Source organism: Oreochromis niloticus, linkage group LG7 (assembly GCF_001858045.2).
Source record: "Oreochromis niloticus isolate F11D_XX linkage group LG7, O_niloticus_UMD_NMBU, whole genome shotgun sequence".
Taxonomy (NCBI): domain Eukaryota; kingdom Metazoa; phylum Chordata; class Actinopteri; order Cichliformes; family Cichlidae; genus Oreochromis; species Oreochromis niloticus.
Genome location: NC_031972.2, coordinates 47,820,618 through 47,839,877, shown reverse-complemented (window position 1 = coordinate 47,839,877; position 19,260 = coordinate 47,820,618). Strand labels below are relative to the sequence as shown.

The window sequence follows — 19,260 nt, the reverse complement described above, 5'->3', positions numbered from 1 at the left end:
TGGAGTAAATGAAATAGCTCTGTTGCCATTCCTCTTTGGGCATAAATTACAATCAATAAATGTTTAAAATTTCAGAAAAAGTTGTGGTAGTTTCTAGGTTTTTGTTAATTATTTATTACTGTTATAAAAAACACATTTTTATAGTAGACAGGGACAAAACAGGAACTTATCAGTCATTGAGTCCTACTTAATTACTTACTTAGTTGACTTACTAATGAATAACCATGGAGGAGGTAAGTTGTAAAATCTATAAAATCTATAAAATTACAGTTAAAAGTTAAAATTTATTCCCTCCTTCAAATTTAAGGCGCTACCCAATTTACCAGCCCGATTCTGGCCCTGTGTTTGACACCTCTGCTGAAACTTGACCAAAAAAGGTGAGAAGATTTTGTGCGATGCCCATGATAGCAATGACACAGTTCAGTAGCTATTATTCCAAATTAATAACAGATAATTTCATTGTTTGATCATAACAGAGGCTTTATGTGGGCTGTAATATGAGGTTAAATTGCTTTTCAGCCAATAAATTAGTTTTTCAAAATGCCGATTGCTTACAAAGCAACATTACATATGTTATCATTTAAAAGAGCCTATGGTGTGCTATTTTTAGCCACGGTCATGTTCCCACATGAATTAAAGATTCAAGCCTTTTTAATAATTTATTGTCATTGAGAAAGATGTTTTGGTTGGCTTCACATGATGTGGCCAAGCCTGTTTTGAAGCACTCACCTATCCTTTTGTATGTGCACACTGGACCAATTCCTTTCAGAGCTGTCATGTGAAAAGCAGGCTACGACGATGATTCATTCATAAAAGACTCTCATTTAATTACTCCCAAATCAGGTCGCATGAATACCCAGGAGAAGCGGCTGTTTTGCAGTGGCAGTGGGCGATCAGATCTGAGACACACATCAAATCACAAACCGCTCTCAGGTCCCCGCGGCTCTCCATTCACGTGAACGGGATTTCAATCTTCACTGCTCACACCAAAGAGATTTCCACCCAGATGGTGTGTCAGCGCTGGCCTAATAAACCTGTTTATGTATTAAACGCTGTGGGGACATTTGATATTCCTCACAGACATTGCCACAGACAAGTAATCACAGCAATAACTCCTTCTCATTAAAGCTCCGACTCATTTAGGATGCTTTCATGTTTCCTGTCAAGGTTAGCGTAAGTTTACACAACTGCTAGAATATAGCGTTCGCTAGCTTCGAATGATCTCTACCTTTCTGTTCAAACCAAATGGGGTGGGGGGAAAATTGGTTATAGTATTGTGATATTTTCCATGGCGATATTGTATCGATATATATATAATTATGATATTTTATTAGATAATTTAAATTAATCTGGGAATACTTTGAACAAGAGACCTCATCTGATGCACTGCCATCCTGGGAGAACAGTAGCTGAGCAAACGTACTTTAAATTGGTTCAGCCAAAAACCATTGGTGGCTGTCTGGTGACTCTTATCATATTTTCACATTATGCAACTGATTGCAATGCGTGGTGACTAAATGGTTGCCCAGAGCTTGAGGACGATGCACATTCACAACTGCTTATGATTGCAAGACGATTGAACAGGTTGCCTGAAAGGAGGCAACCTGTCTGCGAACAGTTGTAGTCTGACTCGGAGTGACTGCAGTCACTCTAAGAGAGGTTGTCAAAGGTTTGCAAATAATTCCAATCAAATTTATGAACACAAGCAAATTGCCTACATGTTGGTATCAGTCTGAAGGAGTCTTTGTCATTACGCACAACTCAAAGGGACTCAACTCAACTGGCTGCCAGCTAGTTGTATTCTGGTTAGATTCCTATAGAGCAGGAGGGTTTACATATATTTAAATGTGAATTTCTGGGGCAGCTGGTGCTTTTTCTGGTGCAGTGGTTAGCACTGGTGCCTCACAGAAAGAAGGTCCTGGGTTTGAATCAACCATCTAGCTTGGGCCTTTCTGTCTTTATATGTTTGCATGTTCTCTCTGTGTCTGCATTGGTTCTCTCTGGCTACCTTTGGTTCCTCCCACAGTCCAAAGTCATGCATTTAGTGAGGTTAAGTTAATTGGTGATTCTAAATTGCCCATAGGTGTGAATGTGAATTGTTGTCTGTCTCACTATTTTACCCTGCGACAGGCTGGCGACCTGTCCACGGTGTACTGTGTCTTCGGCCTATGGTAGCTGGGATAGGCTCCAGCGACCCCCACAACCCTGAATGGAATAAGAGGAAGAGAATGGATGGATGATAAATTTCAATTAAATGTGAATTTCTGTGTATACAGATGTCCTCAGATATGTAATTTTCAATGATTTATTACAGTTAATTGCTGTGTTATTTGAAATAAACTGCCTGTAATTGCTAACTTGACCCCAATCACACACTGATAGTAGACTGACATTGTCTTGTAGGAACATTAATGACAGATATTAGTAACAGGGTTACTATGCCTGAAAATCTCATTTTGCAGCAAAAATAAGTGAATTGAGAGAATTTCATCTTTTTGGATAAAACAGATCTTGTTTAAAATGAATTTAAAAATTAAGGTGCTAAATCACGATATATGTTACTGCAATACTCGGCATATTGTGAAAAATCACAATAATATCATATAGTGTGATAATATATCGTGATGTGTCTGGTGAGGCCGGCTGCTTTACACAAAATAGAAGTGAGTGGCAGCCAAAGCTGTGTTGCAAGGTAGAATGGAAAGAAAAAAATAGCCTCGATGTGTTAGCCTTTTTGAAAGTCATTTAGATGCAGCGCATGTCAGCTTGTTGAACCACATGAAGTGGAATATTGAATTGATCCAACTTTTGTGCTCTGTGTGATGGTTGGTACTTATCCCCAGACAAAAAATCAATACAAATACAGTTTGCGGGTACTGATTATGATTTCACATTCCGCGCCAGGAGCATCCACATCACTTTGTTTTTGTTGCTCGTTTTAGTGTTTGTGGGCTTGTATGTGTGCACTTATGCAGGACAGGATAGACACACAGGAAGCCCGTGTGAGCATTAGGCAGACATGTCTGGGGACACAAGGGGTTTACAGATGCACCATAGACCTGCATTACACACTTGGCTGAAGGTTATAACTTCAGGTTTAAGGTGAGCTCGAGTATCAAGTTTGTTTGAAATGCGGTTAAAGAAATCTCAAAATGCACCCATCAAAGTCAGGACAAATTGGTTTTCCGCTCCCTGTGATGTGAGGTCCATTAACTAGGAGAATGAACACGACTGAGAGCCTGTTTCTACGAGAGCAGGCAAAGGGCACACTGGATGATAAACGACAGCTGGACAGGAGAAAAGGACAGTTGGGAAGTCGAAGGCAAAGTGACACAAAGAGGGCACAGAATCTGCGTTCATCAATTTGAAACGGAGACTTTATATGCGGTAGCATGTTTTATTCCCCATATAAATGTTAAACAATACATTTCATTAAGTTTCTTATATTGTTAACATAAATCATAACGTCTACAGGCTTTCAGGGACACACAAGGAGACAAATTATAAAACCCACTGAGCGTCACCCTGTTAGAAAGTAAATGGTTTGAGTAAATGTAACTTTAATGTGTAAATCCTGCCCTCAGGTTGCGTTGGAAGCGCAGTCTCAGGTAAATTCACCCCATCAAACTGTAAAAGCCGTGGCCATAAAGTAGCTCGGAAGAGCTTTTATCAGTCTTAATGCACTCTTCAAAGAGCATTCCTCAATCTGCACGTCTCATCGAGAGGTGCTGCTTGACCGCAGGCAAAGGCTACTGTATCAGTCTCACTTCACAGATGATGAGAAAGACCATTTGGGTGACTGATGAGCATCTTAACCTAAAGGGGTCACTGAGTGCACCATCACAGAGTGATGGTCATCCACAGCCGAACACTGAAAACACTCCTTCACATGTACCAATATTGGATACTGTCAGCAGATTGTCTATGGAATATTTATATTCCTATGCAGTGTGGGTATATTGCATAGGATCCTTAATGGGTTTACATTTTCCATCTGACCACAGGAAAACGAAAAGACAGTTCCTCTTGCTCAGCAGCACTTCATAACTTTGCTTCTTGATATACAATTTTAGGAGACTGATTTTCTGACGCGCACTTTCTCCGTAGTCCTCTGTTCATCAAATGTAGTATTATATCCCCCGCTCCCCATCCTCGCAACAAGTCTCTTTGATGTCAAATTGACACTTTAGTGAACAGCACTTCATGGATTTGATATTGCCTGGCAACTGCAGAAAACCCGCTCCTGGTGGCTTCTTCGGGGTGACGAGAGACGGGCGGGGAGGTCGGTTCGGCGGTGGAGACGATGGTAGAGGAAAAGACGGTGGAAGGTATTAATCACAATGGTGATTTCTGTTTGGCTTGCCTCCAGGCAGTGAAGCAAAATTAAAGCCCAGAAAATCGGATTATGGCCTCCCTGGGGGGTTAGATGCCCAGTAGCCAGCTGATGAGCACTCATCTACTCTTCACTGTATTCTGCAGAAATGTTGGCTCGGAGGCCAATTTGTTAACAGTTATTGCTCATTTCTTGTGTAGCTTCCTGCTAGTGAGACAATAGCCAAGGTTTATTGTCTTGCAATTATCACAATTTGAGGGAAGCTGGTGATTGATATATCGTCTCTGAGGTCTGTGGCTTTACTTGCTGCCAGTTTTGTTGTGGGGACACACCATTATCAGCAACAGCAGTGGTGCCGGAGTTATAAATATGTGATGCCGACTTCAACTCATTTTTTTTTTTTTTAACTTTGACAAAGTTGGAAATGTGCATACTCCTCACAAATATGTCATATTGTGTTCATTAAACTGATTGGCCCTTCTCTTCGTTATGCACCTACTATTATCGATTTTCTAGAAACAGTTGGAGAAATGTAGATCTATAAATGTATAAAATAAATATGGAGAAAAAGAGAAGGTTTCTTGTTTTGAGTAATGCATAAGGCACAGAGAAAAGCAGCAAAATCAGAGAAAACGAAACATTATCGTAAAAATTAAGGGGTTTTCAAAACTCTTAAAACGTGTTACCAAAGGTCCAAAACCAAAATAATTTAGTGATATGTATTAAACAGACAAGCACTAAATGATTTTTTATTAGTAAATGAACTTATTAAATCATGTGTTGAAACAGCATTTGCTGCTTTACTTCTCCTCAGCCAGTGTAATTCCTTATTTCCGACAGAACTGCAACACATCCTCCTCTCTCTCAGCAGATAAACCCAGTGAAAAGGCTTACATGCAGGTAGGTCACACATAAGCCTCAGAAACCCTCCGCTTGCCCGTGCTGTGCGGTCTCGGTGCAGTCAGCCCTGCCCAAGCTTCTCACAGGAGCTGTTTGCACAAAGGAGCTTATTGTGTAACTGTGCCTCAGTTTTAATGAACCAGCGCTCCTGCTCCAGCACACTCCTCCCTCTTTGTCAGTCCCCTCCCTTCCTGCCGCTGTTCTCATGAATATCACAGCGTCTTCCCCTCATTATTCATGAGCTGGTATCGGTGTGCTCATGTGCGCCGAAACGGAGGAAGAAAAAGGGGGGAGTGTCTCAGTGAGCGCGAGTCACAACTCTGGTGTATGAGCCTGTGCGCACGCCTGTGTGTGTGCGTGTGTGAGTGTATGAGTCTGAAATAGAGGGAGCGGGATAGAGGAGACACTCCGGCTGATGCTGAAACGGCCGCCGCTACTTCACTGCTGCTGTTCACATCTGAACCTTCTTCTGTCAGGCTCAGCTGGAGCTTTCTGTTCCTCTAAGCTGGGGTTGCTTATGACTGCCTGAATGTGTGAATGGGATGCCTGAAAAGAGATGCTCGCTAAGGAGTGACTGATGAGAACCAGCGCTCCAGTGTGGAGGGTGACCCCCCTGTGTCCGTACCACCACTACTTGGGGAGAATTGGACGCCTGGCGTTTCCACGACAACTATAATGGGCTGCAATCTGTGCACTTTACAGAAGCGAGAGGAACACTACAAGCTCCTGTATGAGATCGCACAGGTGAGGCATGACCGACTTTGGTATCGAATATTGTCTGTGTGTGCATGTTTCGAAGAGAGCAGTTCAAGCCCGGAGCTTCGTTGAGGGCATTTTACGTAGAAGATTGAAATGAATATATTTGCACTATGAAAGTGAGGCAGCATAATGGAGAGAGGGGCTTCTAACTCACCAGCAGATGTGATTTGAGTAATGAGCAGTCGCTCAGAGAGTAGCTAGTGTGCAGTCCATTCATCCTGCTCGAAGAGCCGTGCTGAGGGAGCAAGTTTTTTAATAGAATAGTAGCACCTGGTTTCTACTACATGACGTGTTTGTTCCAATTTCTTTCTTTCATAATGTTCTGCGAGACTTGCCGAAGGGTTTTTTTTGTGGTATTTTATGAAAAGTTTTCATTAGACACTTCAGTGCTGTACCAGCAGTCGCTCTGTTTATATTTCTTGTGGATCACTTGAGTGTGATAGTCTTGCTCTCAAAGGTAACAGCGCCTACATTCGAGCAAATGTTGCTCATCTGACTGCACATTTATATCAGTTCCCTTAATGTGCTCTTTTCTTTTTTTAAGGCTGACGCAGCTGATGAAACAGCATAAACTTTTTTTTTTAAGCAACTGCTTGAGCGTTTTGTCAGGAAAAAGGCAAAGAGGCGGAGGACACACATCTCACTGACTGAGGTGGAGCCAAACACATAAACAAGCACCTCCATTCTCCCCATTAGCCCTCTTCCTATGACAGGCTAATAACTATGAAGCAATGTGTCTCCTGGAAGTGGAGTCATGCTCATCCCCCTCCCCAGCAGTAGTGCCTGCCTTCACACCGCTGTGATCACAGCCTCATTAGCCATTTTATACAACCATCCTGTGCATTAATTAGACGTGAAATGTCTCTCTTTACCCTTGCGAAGTGACGGGGTGAGAAGAAGCGGGGGAGGTAAACCAGCGTTGGTTAACCACTGCCTGTAGATTTGGGCTCATGTGCGCCCTGAGATGCTGCCAAACTACGATGATGAACATTGTCAGCGAGATTCTGAGCTGCTTTAATGGTCAGAAAAGGGTGCTACGCTAAAGGTGGGCTGCAAGCTTCAAGATCAGCAGCAGAGGAAGTTGCACACACTAATGGCCTGTTTAATATTAGCAAACAGAACTGTCAAGGGACCCCGAAGGATGAGTAGGAAGCCACTGCAGTGCCTGCCTCGCCACAGAAGGATTGTAAAAATAGTGCTGCCTTGGTGCTTATCTTGGCTTTTTGCGTCCCTCTCTCTCTGCACCACTTGTTAAGAAATAGTGTTGACTCCCCTTTCTAGTAGTCTAGCAGAAGGGGCTCAGTATCCGCCAAGTGGGGCAGTCTCCAGGGCACAGTTGCCATTGACAGGAGCTCTCTGGCATGTCTGTCCACCCACTGATATACTGAGCTGGTTCAGGTGTGAGCTGCAACATCAGCAGCTGCTTTCTGACCACCACTGTGGGAGGCAAGGCAGAAAGGATATAGAGTAAGGAGGATAAAGACTGAGATGGGAATATAGAGTAAGCTGTTAATCATGCAGGGTGAAAAGGGAATCGAGGAAAGGAGCAGGAGCAGGTGAAGCGTCCTTCACACAGGAGGGAAAAAAGAAGGAATAGAAGGGAAGTGTATAGTTCCTTCACCAGTGAGAAACATTGAAACCACCTCTTTTCACAGCACTGCAAGCACACTTCCATGCACACGTTCAAACATGTCCTCTCTGAACAAATAAGCAGTATGTACGGTGTACAGCAGGATGGGTACCAAAAGCAGAAGATGATGGACAGTGAGGCAAGTCTCCTATAGTAGCAGAGCTTTGCCTGCGAGAATGGCAAACAATGTTTTTACAGTCAGGAAAAGTATGTTGTGACAGCAAAAAGCTGTACTCACCGCTCTCGCCACCAGCAATCTAATCGTCTTTCTTACATGTTGTCTGTCTAGCTTTCGCCCTTGCTACATGTCTTTTTCCCCATCATTCTCACAGCTTGTGTAGTTGTTTTTGTCTTCTGGTTGTGTTTCTGTTGTTCAGAAATGCACACACAGCTAGAATTGTACGCAGACACACACGCTTGCTATGCTACTCTACTATTATTATGCAGAGTATGTGAGTGTGTGTATGCAAATGAGATAGAAATGGCTTGCTGGTGTCACAGCGTGACTGACCAGCCTCGTGGCAGGTTGATTTGAAGAGCAGGAGACAGTCGCAGGGGTTGGTTAGCCACCTTTCTCCCCTTTCCTTCACGTCCAGAAACAATTTTGACACTCTCTCCGTCTGCCTGACCCTGCTAGCTGTGGGAGATTTATGACTAGCTCGCTCTCTCACTCGCACTCCCTCCGTTTCCCCTTTCTTCTATTCTCACGGCTGCAGGTGTTCTGCATGAAAATATCTTCACCTTTGTCGGCTGGCCTGCAAAGCTATCTCACAGAGCTGAGATTCTTTGTTTATTGAATCAGCTTTCTTGCCTGAGCAAGAAGACACAGCAATCTTCTTGTGGCCTTGTTCTTTTTCTAACTTTCCAGCCTCACATTTATTTTTATACTCCGACCGATTAATGCTTGTCCATCTTTCTGTCTTTGACTGCTCTGTTTGAGTCCTCTGATTGCTCATCTTCTTTGATTGCATTTCTTTTAACCTTTGCTCCAGCTGATCTCTGTGGGCTTCCACTCCAGTTAACCTCCCAATGACGGCACTTTCGTCATCGAAGACATAACCTGTAGACTGAACAGTAGACTGCTTTATGCATTTAGCATGTAGACCCAAGGCTCATGCAGCTATACTCAAAAGCTATAGTCAGGCAGATTCTTACAGCATGTATTTCCCACCATGTGGGTGCTCAGGCTATCTTGCAGGCAGTAACAAACTGTATCCGATTCGCTCTGTGATCTAGCAGGGTTTTGAAATTCCCATTGTGTCCATGAGCTCCCCTCGTGAGTGTCACACATTGCCTGTGCACCACTAAAACCCAGTGATGTGTGGCTTTTTGGGCCTAATTAGCAGGATGGCAGATGTTGATGAGACGAGGAATGCAGTGTAGAGTTAAAGATTTTTGCGGGAACAGCCTGCATTGGCTTTCAACAAAAGCTGTTTTTGTAATGGGATTGCGATCAAAACCAAAGATCCACCTACAATAGGTCTCAAAACTTCCCCGGTGAGCCACCACTATCTACCGTAGCAGCCAGCTGCTCCAAATGTGGCTGGGTAATGAATTTCACCTTTCACACTGCACGGCACATACTCTCCATATTTCATTATCCTGTTTCATAATTGCCCAATGAGCTTCGCTTTTTTTTTGTTAGTAGAAGTTTTGAAAGCAGTATAGCCACTTTTATAAGTTTTATTAGGCAGGAGAAGAATCACTCTCCACTGCATTTGAGAAATAAATGGAAAGCAGCTTCTCAGCTCAATGAGGCACAACAGTCCCTGATAACTTGCTGATGCATATGAATGAGAATGAGGCAGCCACAGCTTGGGTGCGCGCACACACACACACACGTTTCTCCAGGAAACAAAAACACATGGTTAGTGAATATTCTAGATATAAAAAAACGGAAAGCGGTGTTCATGAATTTTAGAGTGGGACAGTGTGCGGGAGGCCAACTGCACTGTAATAGAATCTCAGAGTTTAGCGATGTCATGTTGAGCAGGGTCACACGGTTGACGGGATGGGACAGACAGATGTGAAATGAAGCAGATCTGGAGTTTATGTTTTCTGTGGCAAAAGGCAATTCCCAGTATGGTGGTCCTGCAATTGGGTGGATATTCTATTTTGTGTAGTAGCATCAGATGTGAAACCTGTGGACTGGAGGCAATCTAAGGGGGGGACACAGATGACTTGCTCCTGCTTCTGCAGTGCCACTAGCCATGTGTGTAATGGGTATGTATTCAATAAATGTTGAAGAGTTTTCCCAAGAGCCAAACTTCCTGAGAAATGGCTAGCAAGCTGCACCTGATACATAAAGAGAGCGTGCACCAGTATACTTTTGCGTTATTTTGACTTTGTAAGACATTTGACCTCTTTTCTATTTTTTTAAGAAATGACTGTCATATAAATGTCAGGTTTACATGAAAGTTGTCACATCTGGGGGACCCCTTTTGGTTTTTTCTGAAGCTGTCATTGCCATCTTGTGGTCCTTTTGCTTCGTTTCTTTTTGGTTAGTCATCAAGTCACTGGGATTTGAAGTGATTATTAGTTCTGCAAAAAAAAAATTAATTAATTAATTAATTTTTAAAAATCACTCTGTTTCTTTCTCTTTGACCTTCTAAGAATGCAAGTTTAAAATAATCTGGAGCTCAGTTTTACTACAACTCAGTTGGACTCACTACTAAATGTGGAATGAAGACTGAAAAAGCACCAGGTGTGATATAAAAAATAAATAGTACAAGACAGAGGCCAGCTACTCAGGAATGGTTTGATAATAGATTCAAACAGATGCTAAACTTCTCTGATTTCAGCCTGTTGGTTTCACTCCAAGAATCGACTTTTTTTTACTAGTTTATCTGTAAACTAGTAGAGGGTGATATACATTTTTCCCCACTATTGCATGGTTTTATCATAGACCAACAAATGAACTGACGAATGACACACTGCACGGATTAACAAGGAAGACATTGTTTGCAGGTCTTCAGTAAATGGGGGCACACATTGAAAAAAGTTGCCTTTTAGTACAGCGTTAATGCTTTATGGGTATGCCTCTATCATGGGCCTGTGAATGCTTTGATGGTACATTAAGGCTGTCGAACCCCCCACCACACCTTCAGCACTATCTCCAGACAGTTAACTACAAATGTTCTCATCTGTCTTCTTGTCCCATTATGTTTCTTTTGAAAGATGTCCCTCAACCATTAAAATTGATGGGAGTGAAGAAAGAGGGGGAGGAGAGAGGAAAAATGTGCTGCTTGATTGATCTTGTGTCCACCCTGGAAAGATTAGCCTGAGCTATAATCCAGGCTTTCGGTGACACTTTTACTGTTCCCAAACAATACAAAGGTCCATATTTTTAAAGCTGTCACTTCGAACGTGTGCAGGCACGTGGGCAAATGCATAAATAGTGTCTAATATTAAAAAAAATGTCAGTGTCACTCTGAGCGTCTAATGGTATTTCCCTACTTATTAGAACACTGCAGAGATTGTTGCATAACTACTGCTTCATGCTGGCTTCACACTGACAATGTAACTGGGGATTTCATAGTCTAATTTTGTGAGAATCACATATCCAATTGCATGACTGCTTGTGCATTTCAAATTGCAGTAGCTCAAATTAGTTTTCAAAAACAATGTTTTCGATGAGGTGAAATTAAAAAAGGTAATTAAAATCCTCACTGCACATTGTTGCACGGAGATGTGTGCCCTGCTCCTCAGATACAGATGATGCTACATTTGGCACAAGACATAAAGTCAATGGGTTTTTATCAGTTCTTCCACGAAATCTCCCTATGGAGGCGCAAAAGGGATTCAAGAGGGAGCTGATGAAGTGACCTTTTTCCTTTTCATCTGTTTCTTATCTCAATAAGAACCCAACTGACCTTTTCTACCACACATCTTGCTCCTGGACCTCTTTGTCTCCATGCTGCTCTCCAACCCAAGATGAACAAGGCTCTTCAAAATTAGTTTTATCTCCTGTATGTGCTCCTGTCTGTACCGATTTCTTTCATCTGACTCGCGGCCACCACCGAGGAAAAGCTGCACAAACAAACCATGACATGCCATTTTCTTTAGTAAACTAAAGCTCTTTCTCTGAGAATAAATTTCTCGACATATCACCGCTGGCCATCAGATGTAGAACTTCTTGTTTTTGCCGTCTGCTGCGCTGAGGTATTCAGACAAGGACTGTGATAGGAGGGTTTTATCTAATATATGTGTACAGATATGACAAGAAACCAATTATAAAGGCAAACAAAGTCCTAGAGGTACTCGGATAGATTTTGAAGTGGTTTGACGTCCACCTTTGGACGCAGTAATAAGCTAGTGATCTTTTTGTCAGCTTCCTGTTAGTCTTGGCCCACCTTTGCTTATTTTGTACCACTAAAATATGATAAGTAATGCATGCCCTGCAGCAGCAGCAGCAGCAGCTTAGTGGAAACCTACTGAACAGGGTAGTGCCAGTGGTGGTGATGCATTCACTCAAACAACACTGCACTGACTCAAACAACAAGGGCTCATCTGAGGGTTGTTAAGAAGATAATCCTAAGCAAATAAGACTAAACAGAGCTAAATGCATAAAGGAAACATTTTTACCTGCTTCTAGACAAAAAGCCTACATTTTATTTTAGTTTGAGTTATATGAATTGATGTGGAACAACAATACGCAAACTGCCGGTCTATACTGATTGGCTGGTTTAGGATTTGCAACAGAGCATCGTGCTTTGACTCATTTCAAGGCAATAACTATAACAGGAGTTAGGAGTATATATTTATATATTTCAGAAATGGTTGTTGATGAAGGCTGAAGGTGACTGCTGTCAGGAGGATACTGCTAATTTTCTGCCGCTCTTTATATGATGCATGAAATCAAAACGATGTATGCATGAAGCTGTGACATCCCTGATAATTAGTACAGTAATGTACAGTATGTCAGCAAAGACGGCGCAAGCCATAAATTGTAAACAGCATGAATACCAAACACACACCAACACACACACGCTATTCATAATCGAATTTACTGTCCTTCAGATCATTTTGAGTTCATTTGAATTAAACAGTGGTTGATTATGATTGGGTTTAAAGGAAATTACTGTCGTGGTTCTGTGAGCATAATACCTGGCTTAAACTTCACAAGTTTATTACCATAAAGCCTTAAAGTCTTGTCCTTCCTGTTTCAGCGCTCTTGCCTGGAGTGCATAAGCTCATTTGCCTTTGTTTTGTGATTCCCATGCTCTCAATCTCAGCCACTTACTTAGTTACTATGCAAGTCTCCCTTTGGAAGATGACATCAGCGTGGCATCATCCCGCAGTAATACTTTGGCTTGTCTTAGTGCATGTTTTACTTTCACATTCTCATCGAGATCAAAGGCTGTCGACTTCAATCAGACTGGAGGAGAAAATAAAGTACATGTCCGAGTATCACAATGGCAATTCCCAATGAACCAAGACATCTTTTTAATGAAGTGAACCCACAGTAAAATGATGGAGTTGCTGTTGACGTGTATTGGGTGTGTTTGTGCGTAGGTAAAGAGCTGGGATCCAGCAGGTTATTGTGGCCTGGTATTAAATAAAAAATAATAATAATTTGCAGGCCTTTTGTTTGTCACCATATCCTGACAAGAAAGCAAAGGACAAAGAGGGCATAATTCTCAGCCCCCATTATTACTGCCCATGACTTGATATCTAAGAACATGACATTATGCATTTCCAAGCACCTTGTGTTTTTTTTTTTTTTCTCCTTGCAGACGTGCAAGTAGACTATACAAGCACGACTGTTTATGAAAATATCAGTATGCATGTGTGCACAGAAATGTGTGTGCATTCTCAGAATTGTTTGTGTCTCTGTCTAAAGTGGTTTCTGTCTGTGCCTGATTACTGCAAGTATATATGTGTTTGTTTGTGTGCATGTCAGTGTGTGCAGTGCAGGCTTTCATGCAAGACTTTGGACTGCTAAATTATGATCTCAACTTACTGTGTGTATTAAGTGCAAGTGTGAACAGCCCTGACAGCTTGTGCTTTTCTCCACAGTACAAACATTGGTGGAAACAAAGAGCGCACACAGAGGGCTGTGCATCTGCATCCAGGGTGCCTCTTAGCTGATTATCTGTGTTTAAGCAGACAGGAGGGCCCTCATTAATTTATTGCTATTCATAAGAATGCATTTTCCCCTCTTTTCCAATTAGAGTTGGTTCTATGCTGGGATGGATTTGTGCTGGAAAAACCATCTGCACATTTAACAGCCACAAAGCGATGGAAAAAAGTTATGTTTTGCGTGTATACTAGCAGAAGTAAGAATTTAGACATCCAGGAAGTGGAATCAAAATCTGTGGACAGTTTGATTTTGTTTGTAGTGTCACAACACAGGCAGTGGTGGAGTGACATTTTTTATTTATTTTTTTTATTGTATCCAGGGAAATTAACCAAGATCAAACATGGAGCCTTTACCAGAGAGGCTGATATCAGTTCCCAGCGCTGACTTGCTGGTGTGTTTGGCTTGTTACACCTGGCTTAGTGTTATTTGAGCTGATGGCAGCCAGAGTCACTGTCCTCTTGTATGGTGCCAACCTGCACTGTTCACAGCTCTGCATTCATTAAAGTTTATTAGGGATACAGATACATTCAGATGGAGATTTAAAAAGAGCAATTAGGGATATAATTAAGTCTGTCCCCCTCTTGTAGTCAGCAACTAATTAACAAAAAAGCTGTCATTAAAACCCAGTCATAACACGCCCACATACTCTAGATGATACTCTAGATAAAGATTGATGATAAACCTTCATAAATTTGAGTTGAAGTTTATTTGCTGTATTATGGAGGAAAAAATGTTTGGTTTGTACGTCTACATCTTTATTAACAAATTTAATTACAACACTCTTTGGTTTTAAGATCAAGCTTAAATTTTTCCTTTTTGATTAAGCTTATCGTTAGAGTCAAATCAGGTGGCCCTGAACCCTTGGCCTAGGCAGCTGGAGGATTCCCATAATCCACTGAGTGTTTCTTTTTTTACTTAACTCTTCTCACCCCACTTTGTATTTAATTATTATTTTAATTAATTGTTAATATTAGTCTCTGGATCTCTTCCACAGTGTGTCCTTTGTACTCTCCCTTCCCTCACCCCAAATTGGTCGGGGGAGATGGCTGTCCTTCCCTGAGCCTGGTTGTGCCGGTCATTTCTTCCTGTTAAAAAGGGAGTTTTTCCTTCTCACTTTCCAAGTGCTTGCTCATAGGGGGGTCATATGATTGTCTCTGTTACTGTAACGTCTTTACATTGGAATATTAAGGACTTTGAGGTGACTGATGGTGTGATTTGGTGCTATATAAGTAACAACACTGAAAACTGAGAAATTGATTTGGACAAATTTGAAAAAAAGTGCAGCAGTATTAAGCGGGCCATACGGCCAAAATGCAAAAAAAAAAGCACAATATGTGAAATAACTGTAGGAACTGTGTAAACAGTATTTAACTCTACATTGCTGTGGGTGTAGTCAGTGTGACTGTGAACACCGTGGCTATGAGAAAAAGATCATTTTTGCCACTGGTGAAATGAAAGAGGACCTGACAGTATACACATGCTGCTTCTTGCCTGTGTCATATAGTGCACCCCCCCCCCAAAGTAATAAAGTATCAGCCTCATCATTGCCAGTGACATTTGGAAAAATCAGAAGGTTTGAGATGCCCGGCTGCATCATCTATAGTCGATGAAAAGAAATGACAAAGCCTCGAGTTCTTGTGGGAGATGCTTTCATTGACGAACTTTTTTCACCTTCTTTGCCTGTTTTTTCTTTTACTGCCACTGCTTCTATACATTAACCTCTGCATGACTCCTGTGACTCGAGAGCTTTGGATTGTCTGTGACAGGTGTGTATGATTGCGAATGCACGCTTCTGTGGAAGAATGACTTATGTTCTCAAAGGTCAGGCTTTCAGTCTGTGTACGTGCATTGGAAAATGGGTGGAGGGTGGGGGGTGGCAGGTGTGTGTGTGAGAGGGTGTCAGGGTGACACAAAGCCCCCCCTAGATGAGGCAGCCATGTTGGGTGTCACTCCACAGGTCACTGGGCACCCCCTGCAGCTCCTGTGATAAGCCTGGCCTGCCAGCCATTTGATGGGAAAGCTGACACGCACACCTACCTGCGCCACAGCTCGCATGGGCAGGCTCCAGGGAAATGGCGATAAGAAGCTCTGTGAATGCATCTAGTGGCGATTCCTGAGGGCTCAAATTCAAAGAAAACTCAAAACACAAAGAGCAATTTGCATCCAGTATTATTAGCCAGGCAAACAAAGAGCCCTTCGCTGCCTGTCCTGGGTTGATGTGCTGCATAGGGTGACAGTTGGAGTCCACTGTGGCGAGTCATGCAGCGATTTTATTGTCGCTGCCACTGTCACACTGACACAGTGACACAGTTACAAAGGCCTCGTTTTAATTGGTTGCATTAGCAATGAGAGCATCACAGTGGCTTTTTAAAAACTCGAGCCTTTCTCATATGAAATCAATGTCTCATCAATGTAGGGCGCATTTCAGCTGACACCCAAGTGTAAATGTAATTTCAATGGATTGCAAAATCGATTTAAAAGTCCAAGTGCATTAGAAATTGAGGTAAGCGTGTCTAGCAGGTTAATTGATTTACAAGAAGCGCTCCAGATGAGAGGGTTGGTTAAGTTGTAATCTCCATATGACGAATTGTGTTTGTTGTAGTCGAAGGCAAAATGAAAGGCGCTGTCTTAAAATTTTAGCGAAGTTCATTTTTTATGCCTCAATATGAGCATGTAAGAGAATGCAAACTATTTTTACAACGCAACACATTGTTGTGAAACAGCAGCTAGCAGAAGTTCACAGCAGGAACTCGATGCAATCTTTGCGAGGTTGGATCGGCGACCGTGTTTTCTCCCCCGCAGCACTGCAGTCAACCCAGCACCTCCTACACAACCCAGATCCTCTCGCACTCAGTCCTACTTCCTCACTGTCTCAACACAAGCAGGCAGACTGACAGAATGGAAAAGGAGGGGGAGGGGACACCTGTCTTATTCATTAACTTGTTTGTAGAGAAACGTAAAACTGCATTTATAGGTTGATTTAATAAGGCTGAAAGTATTGCACGTAAATATACAGACTTAGAAAGCACGGGTGCAATCCAAACTCACATTTTTACATGCAGTATATAGTACTGGCTGTGGGCAAACGCTTAGGGGACTGCCTGACAAAAACAATTTTATTAGAGATTTGATAGTTTATAGACAGATGTTAGTATAATACCCATAATTGTTAGCCCACAAAACACAGCAGAGGCCCTATGTGAATCTTTTTAGTTGTGCTGGACCGAACCTATGCATGCATGCAGAGGGAGTTGGTTTGGTGCTACTGGATAAACTTAATTGTCTCTCAATCTGCTTTTTTTTAAGAGTTCAGTTTTCCATCAAAGTGATTGCTAATTATTTATAACACATTTGGTTCCACACCTAGCAAGTGAGATCAACAGGTGTGTTGGTGTAGTGTCAGGTGTCATGCTAGACTGTAAACTTAAAGGAAAAAGCAGAACCAAAAGACAGAGCACTTTGATATATTTTGATGATGCATCTCTGATCTTGGTTATTACAGCAAACTAAAATTAAACTTAAAAGCTAAAACTAGATGTGGAAAAAAAATCTAAAATAAAAATAAAAACTAGAGTTTTGAAAAAAAAAACCCAACTGAAAAACTAACCTAAGACCCGAACTCTTTCATGGCATTCATTTTCAATTTCTCTTTGCTATTTGGGCTGATTGGGACCTGATGAATGTAAAAACAAAGAATTACCTGATTTTTTTTTTTTTTTTTTACCTGATTTTTGTTTCTGAGGAAAATGAGATCCACATAAGAGGACATTAGTTTTAAATTTCGATAGAACAGTGGCAGTATAACATCCTCGTAAGTGGATATCAGGCTCTTGTAGAGCAAAATTTAGTATTTTGGTCTAGACAACCCAAAATGTGATGTCCACATATGTGGACACCAGGTCCAAGGAGGTTAACTTGGAAAACTAACTATCCATTCATGGTGCATCTATTGAGATTCTGGATGTCTACAGGAAATGCAATTCAAAACATTTCAGACATTATTCAGTTCAATTTGAATTCAGTTTTATGTATATTGCACCAAATCACAAAAACAGTTAATATAAAGCACCTTGAGGTCCTTTATATTGTAAGGTAAACACTGTTTAATAAGAGAGAGAAAACAATCAAACAGCCAACTAGGGCTGCCACAAACGATTATTTTGATAGTCGACTAGTCACCGATTATTTTTGCGATTAGTCGACTAATCAGATCATGCATCCATTGGACGTAAAATGTACACCTGAAAATATGTTAAACGTTTATTTTGTGACCCAGAAAGAATAATAATTGTAATATTAAAACTAACTAGCTGCCGCCATTGTTGACAACTGCGCTGGGCCGCGCTATGAATTCTGGAACACAGTTTCTTCTTCTTCGGGGTTTAACGGCAGCTGGCATCCTTGTACATGCAGTGCTGCCATCTTCTGTTTCAGTCCGTTATTACACTCTTAAATACTACTACTTATTCCTGCGTCTTTTGGGATCTTACAAAGCTTCAAACGACGCGTCGACTATTAAATTAGTCGTCGACGATTTTAATAGTCGACGTAATCGTGACTAGTCGACTAATCGTGGCAGCCCTACAGCCAACCAAGCACCTGGCAACAGTGGGAAGGAAAAACTCCCATTTAGAAACCTCCAGCAGAACCAGGCGCAGGGAGGGGCAGCCAAATACTGCGATCTGTTAGGGTGAGGGGAAGGTTGTGTTTTTTTGTAATACCTCTACAGATTTTCCTAAATCTTGCTTTTTTAAAAAGACTTCAAACTAACCCTGAAACTAATACATTCTAAATTAAAACTCAACATTTTCATGTAATAAAAAATACATCAGTGTTAGAAACTGAAACTAAACTGAATTCAAAACAAAAAGTCAAAATAAAAATGAATTAGAAAATACAAAGCTATAATAACTCTGTCTCTGACTCGTGATATGAAAGCCAGCACGATAAGATGTCCTCAAAATGAGATGGCCTTGTCTTTTGAGACACAGTGAAAAAATTGGGTATGGGGAAGGACGTTGGTCAACATCCAAGCATGTCCATCTAGGTAGAGGCAAAGCGTAGTCCTAAAACCTGTGGGATGGATTGTGGTATGCTTTCTGTGCATCTTGGGAAAACCTCAAAATCTCCCAGAAAGACTTTTATGCCAGTGTTGTGAAGAAAGTTGTCCGGATGGATGGAAGGATGACAACTCTGATCTAATGAAGTGGTGCATTATGAATGGATGTACAAACATATATTACACAAAGGTGTATTTCTGAGATAAAGATAACTTATTCCAAAATGAGAAAAACTATAGTTCAGACGTAAAAGCAGAGAAACTTTGGGTTGAACTGTGGGTGCCCTAGACAGAGATCAGGCAGAGAATGGATAATGTGAGAAGAGGCGAAGAGTGGGACTGTATTAGTGTCACCGGCGTGTCACTCTAACTCTGTGCATCACTGGCCCTTGTCAGTTTCTCGCCACCACTTATAAAACGTGCAGAGGGAGTGACTGCTGTCAAACAGAGACCTGCTGAGAGTTTCCTCAAAAAACAGGAGAAAAAAAACCTGACAG

The 19,260-nt window shown here is 41.7% G+C and overlaps 1 protein-coding gene across 2 annotated transcripts in view; it reads left to right on the top strand.

The window, feature by feature from the left end:
• LOC100706642 (PDZ domain-containing RING finger protein 4) overlaps positions 1 to 19,260 on the top strand; it is a 112,569-nt gene that overhangs the window by 59,422 nt on the left and 33,887 nt on the right. Inside the window, exon 1 of one of the 2 annotated variants that reach the window (XM_003443908.5) lies at positions 5,495 to 5,977. The exons of the other annotated variant lie outside the window; for it this stretch is intronic. Within the exon in view, the coding sequence (XP_003443956.1) occupies positions 5,909 to 5,977 (69 nt within the window). The 5' untranslated portion in view covers positions 5,495 to 5,908. Of the gene's footprint in view, positions 1 to 5,494; positions 5,978 to 19,260 lie in introns of those variants that run through there. 2 annotated transcript variants of the gene reach the window in all.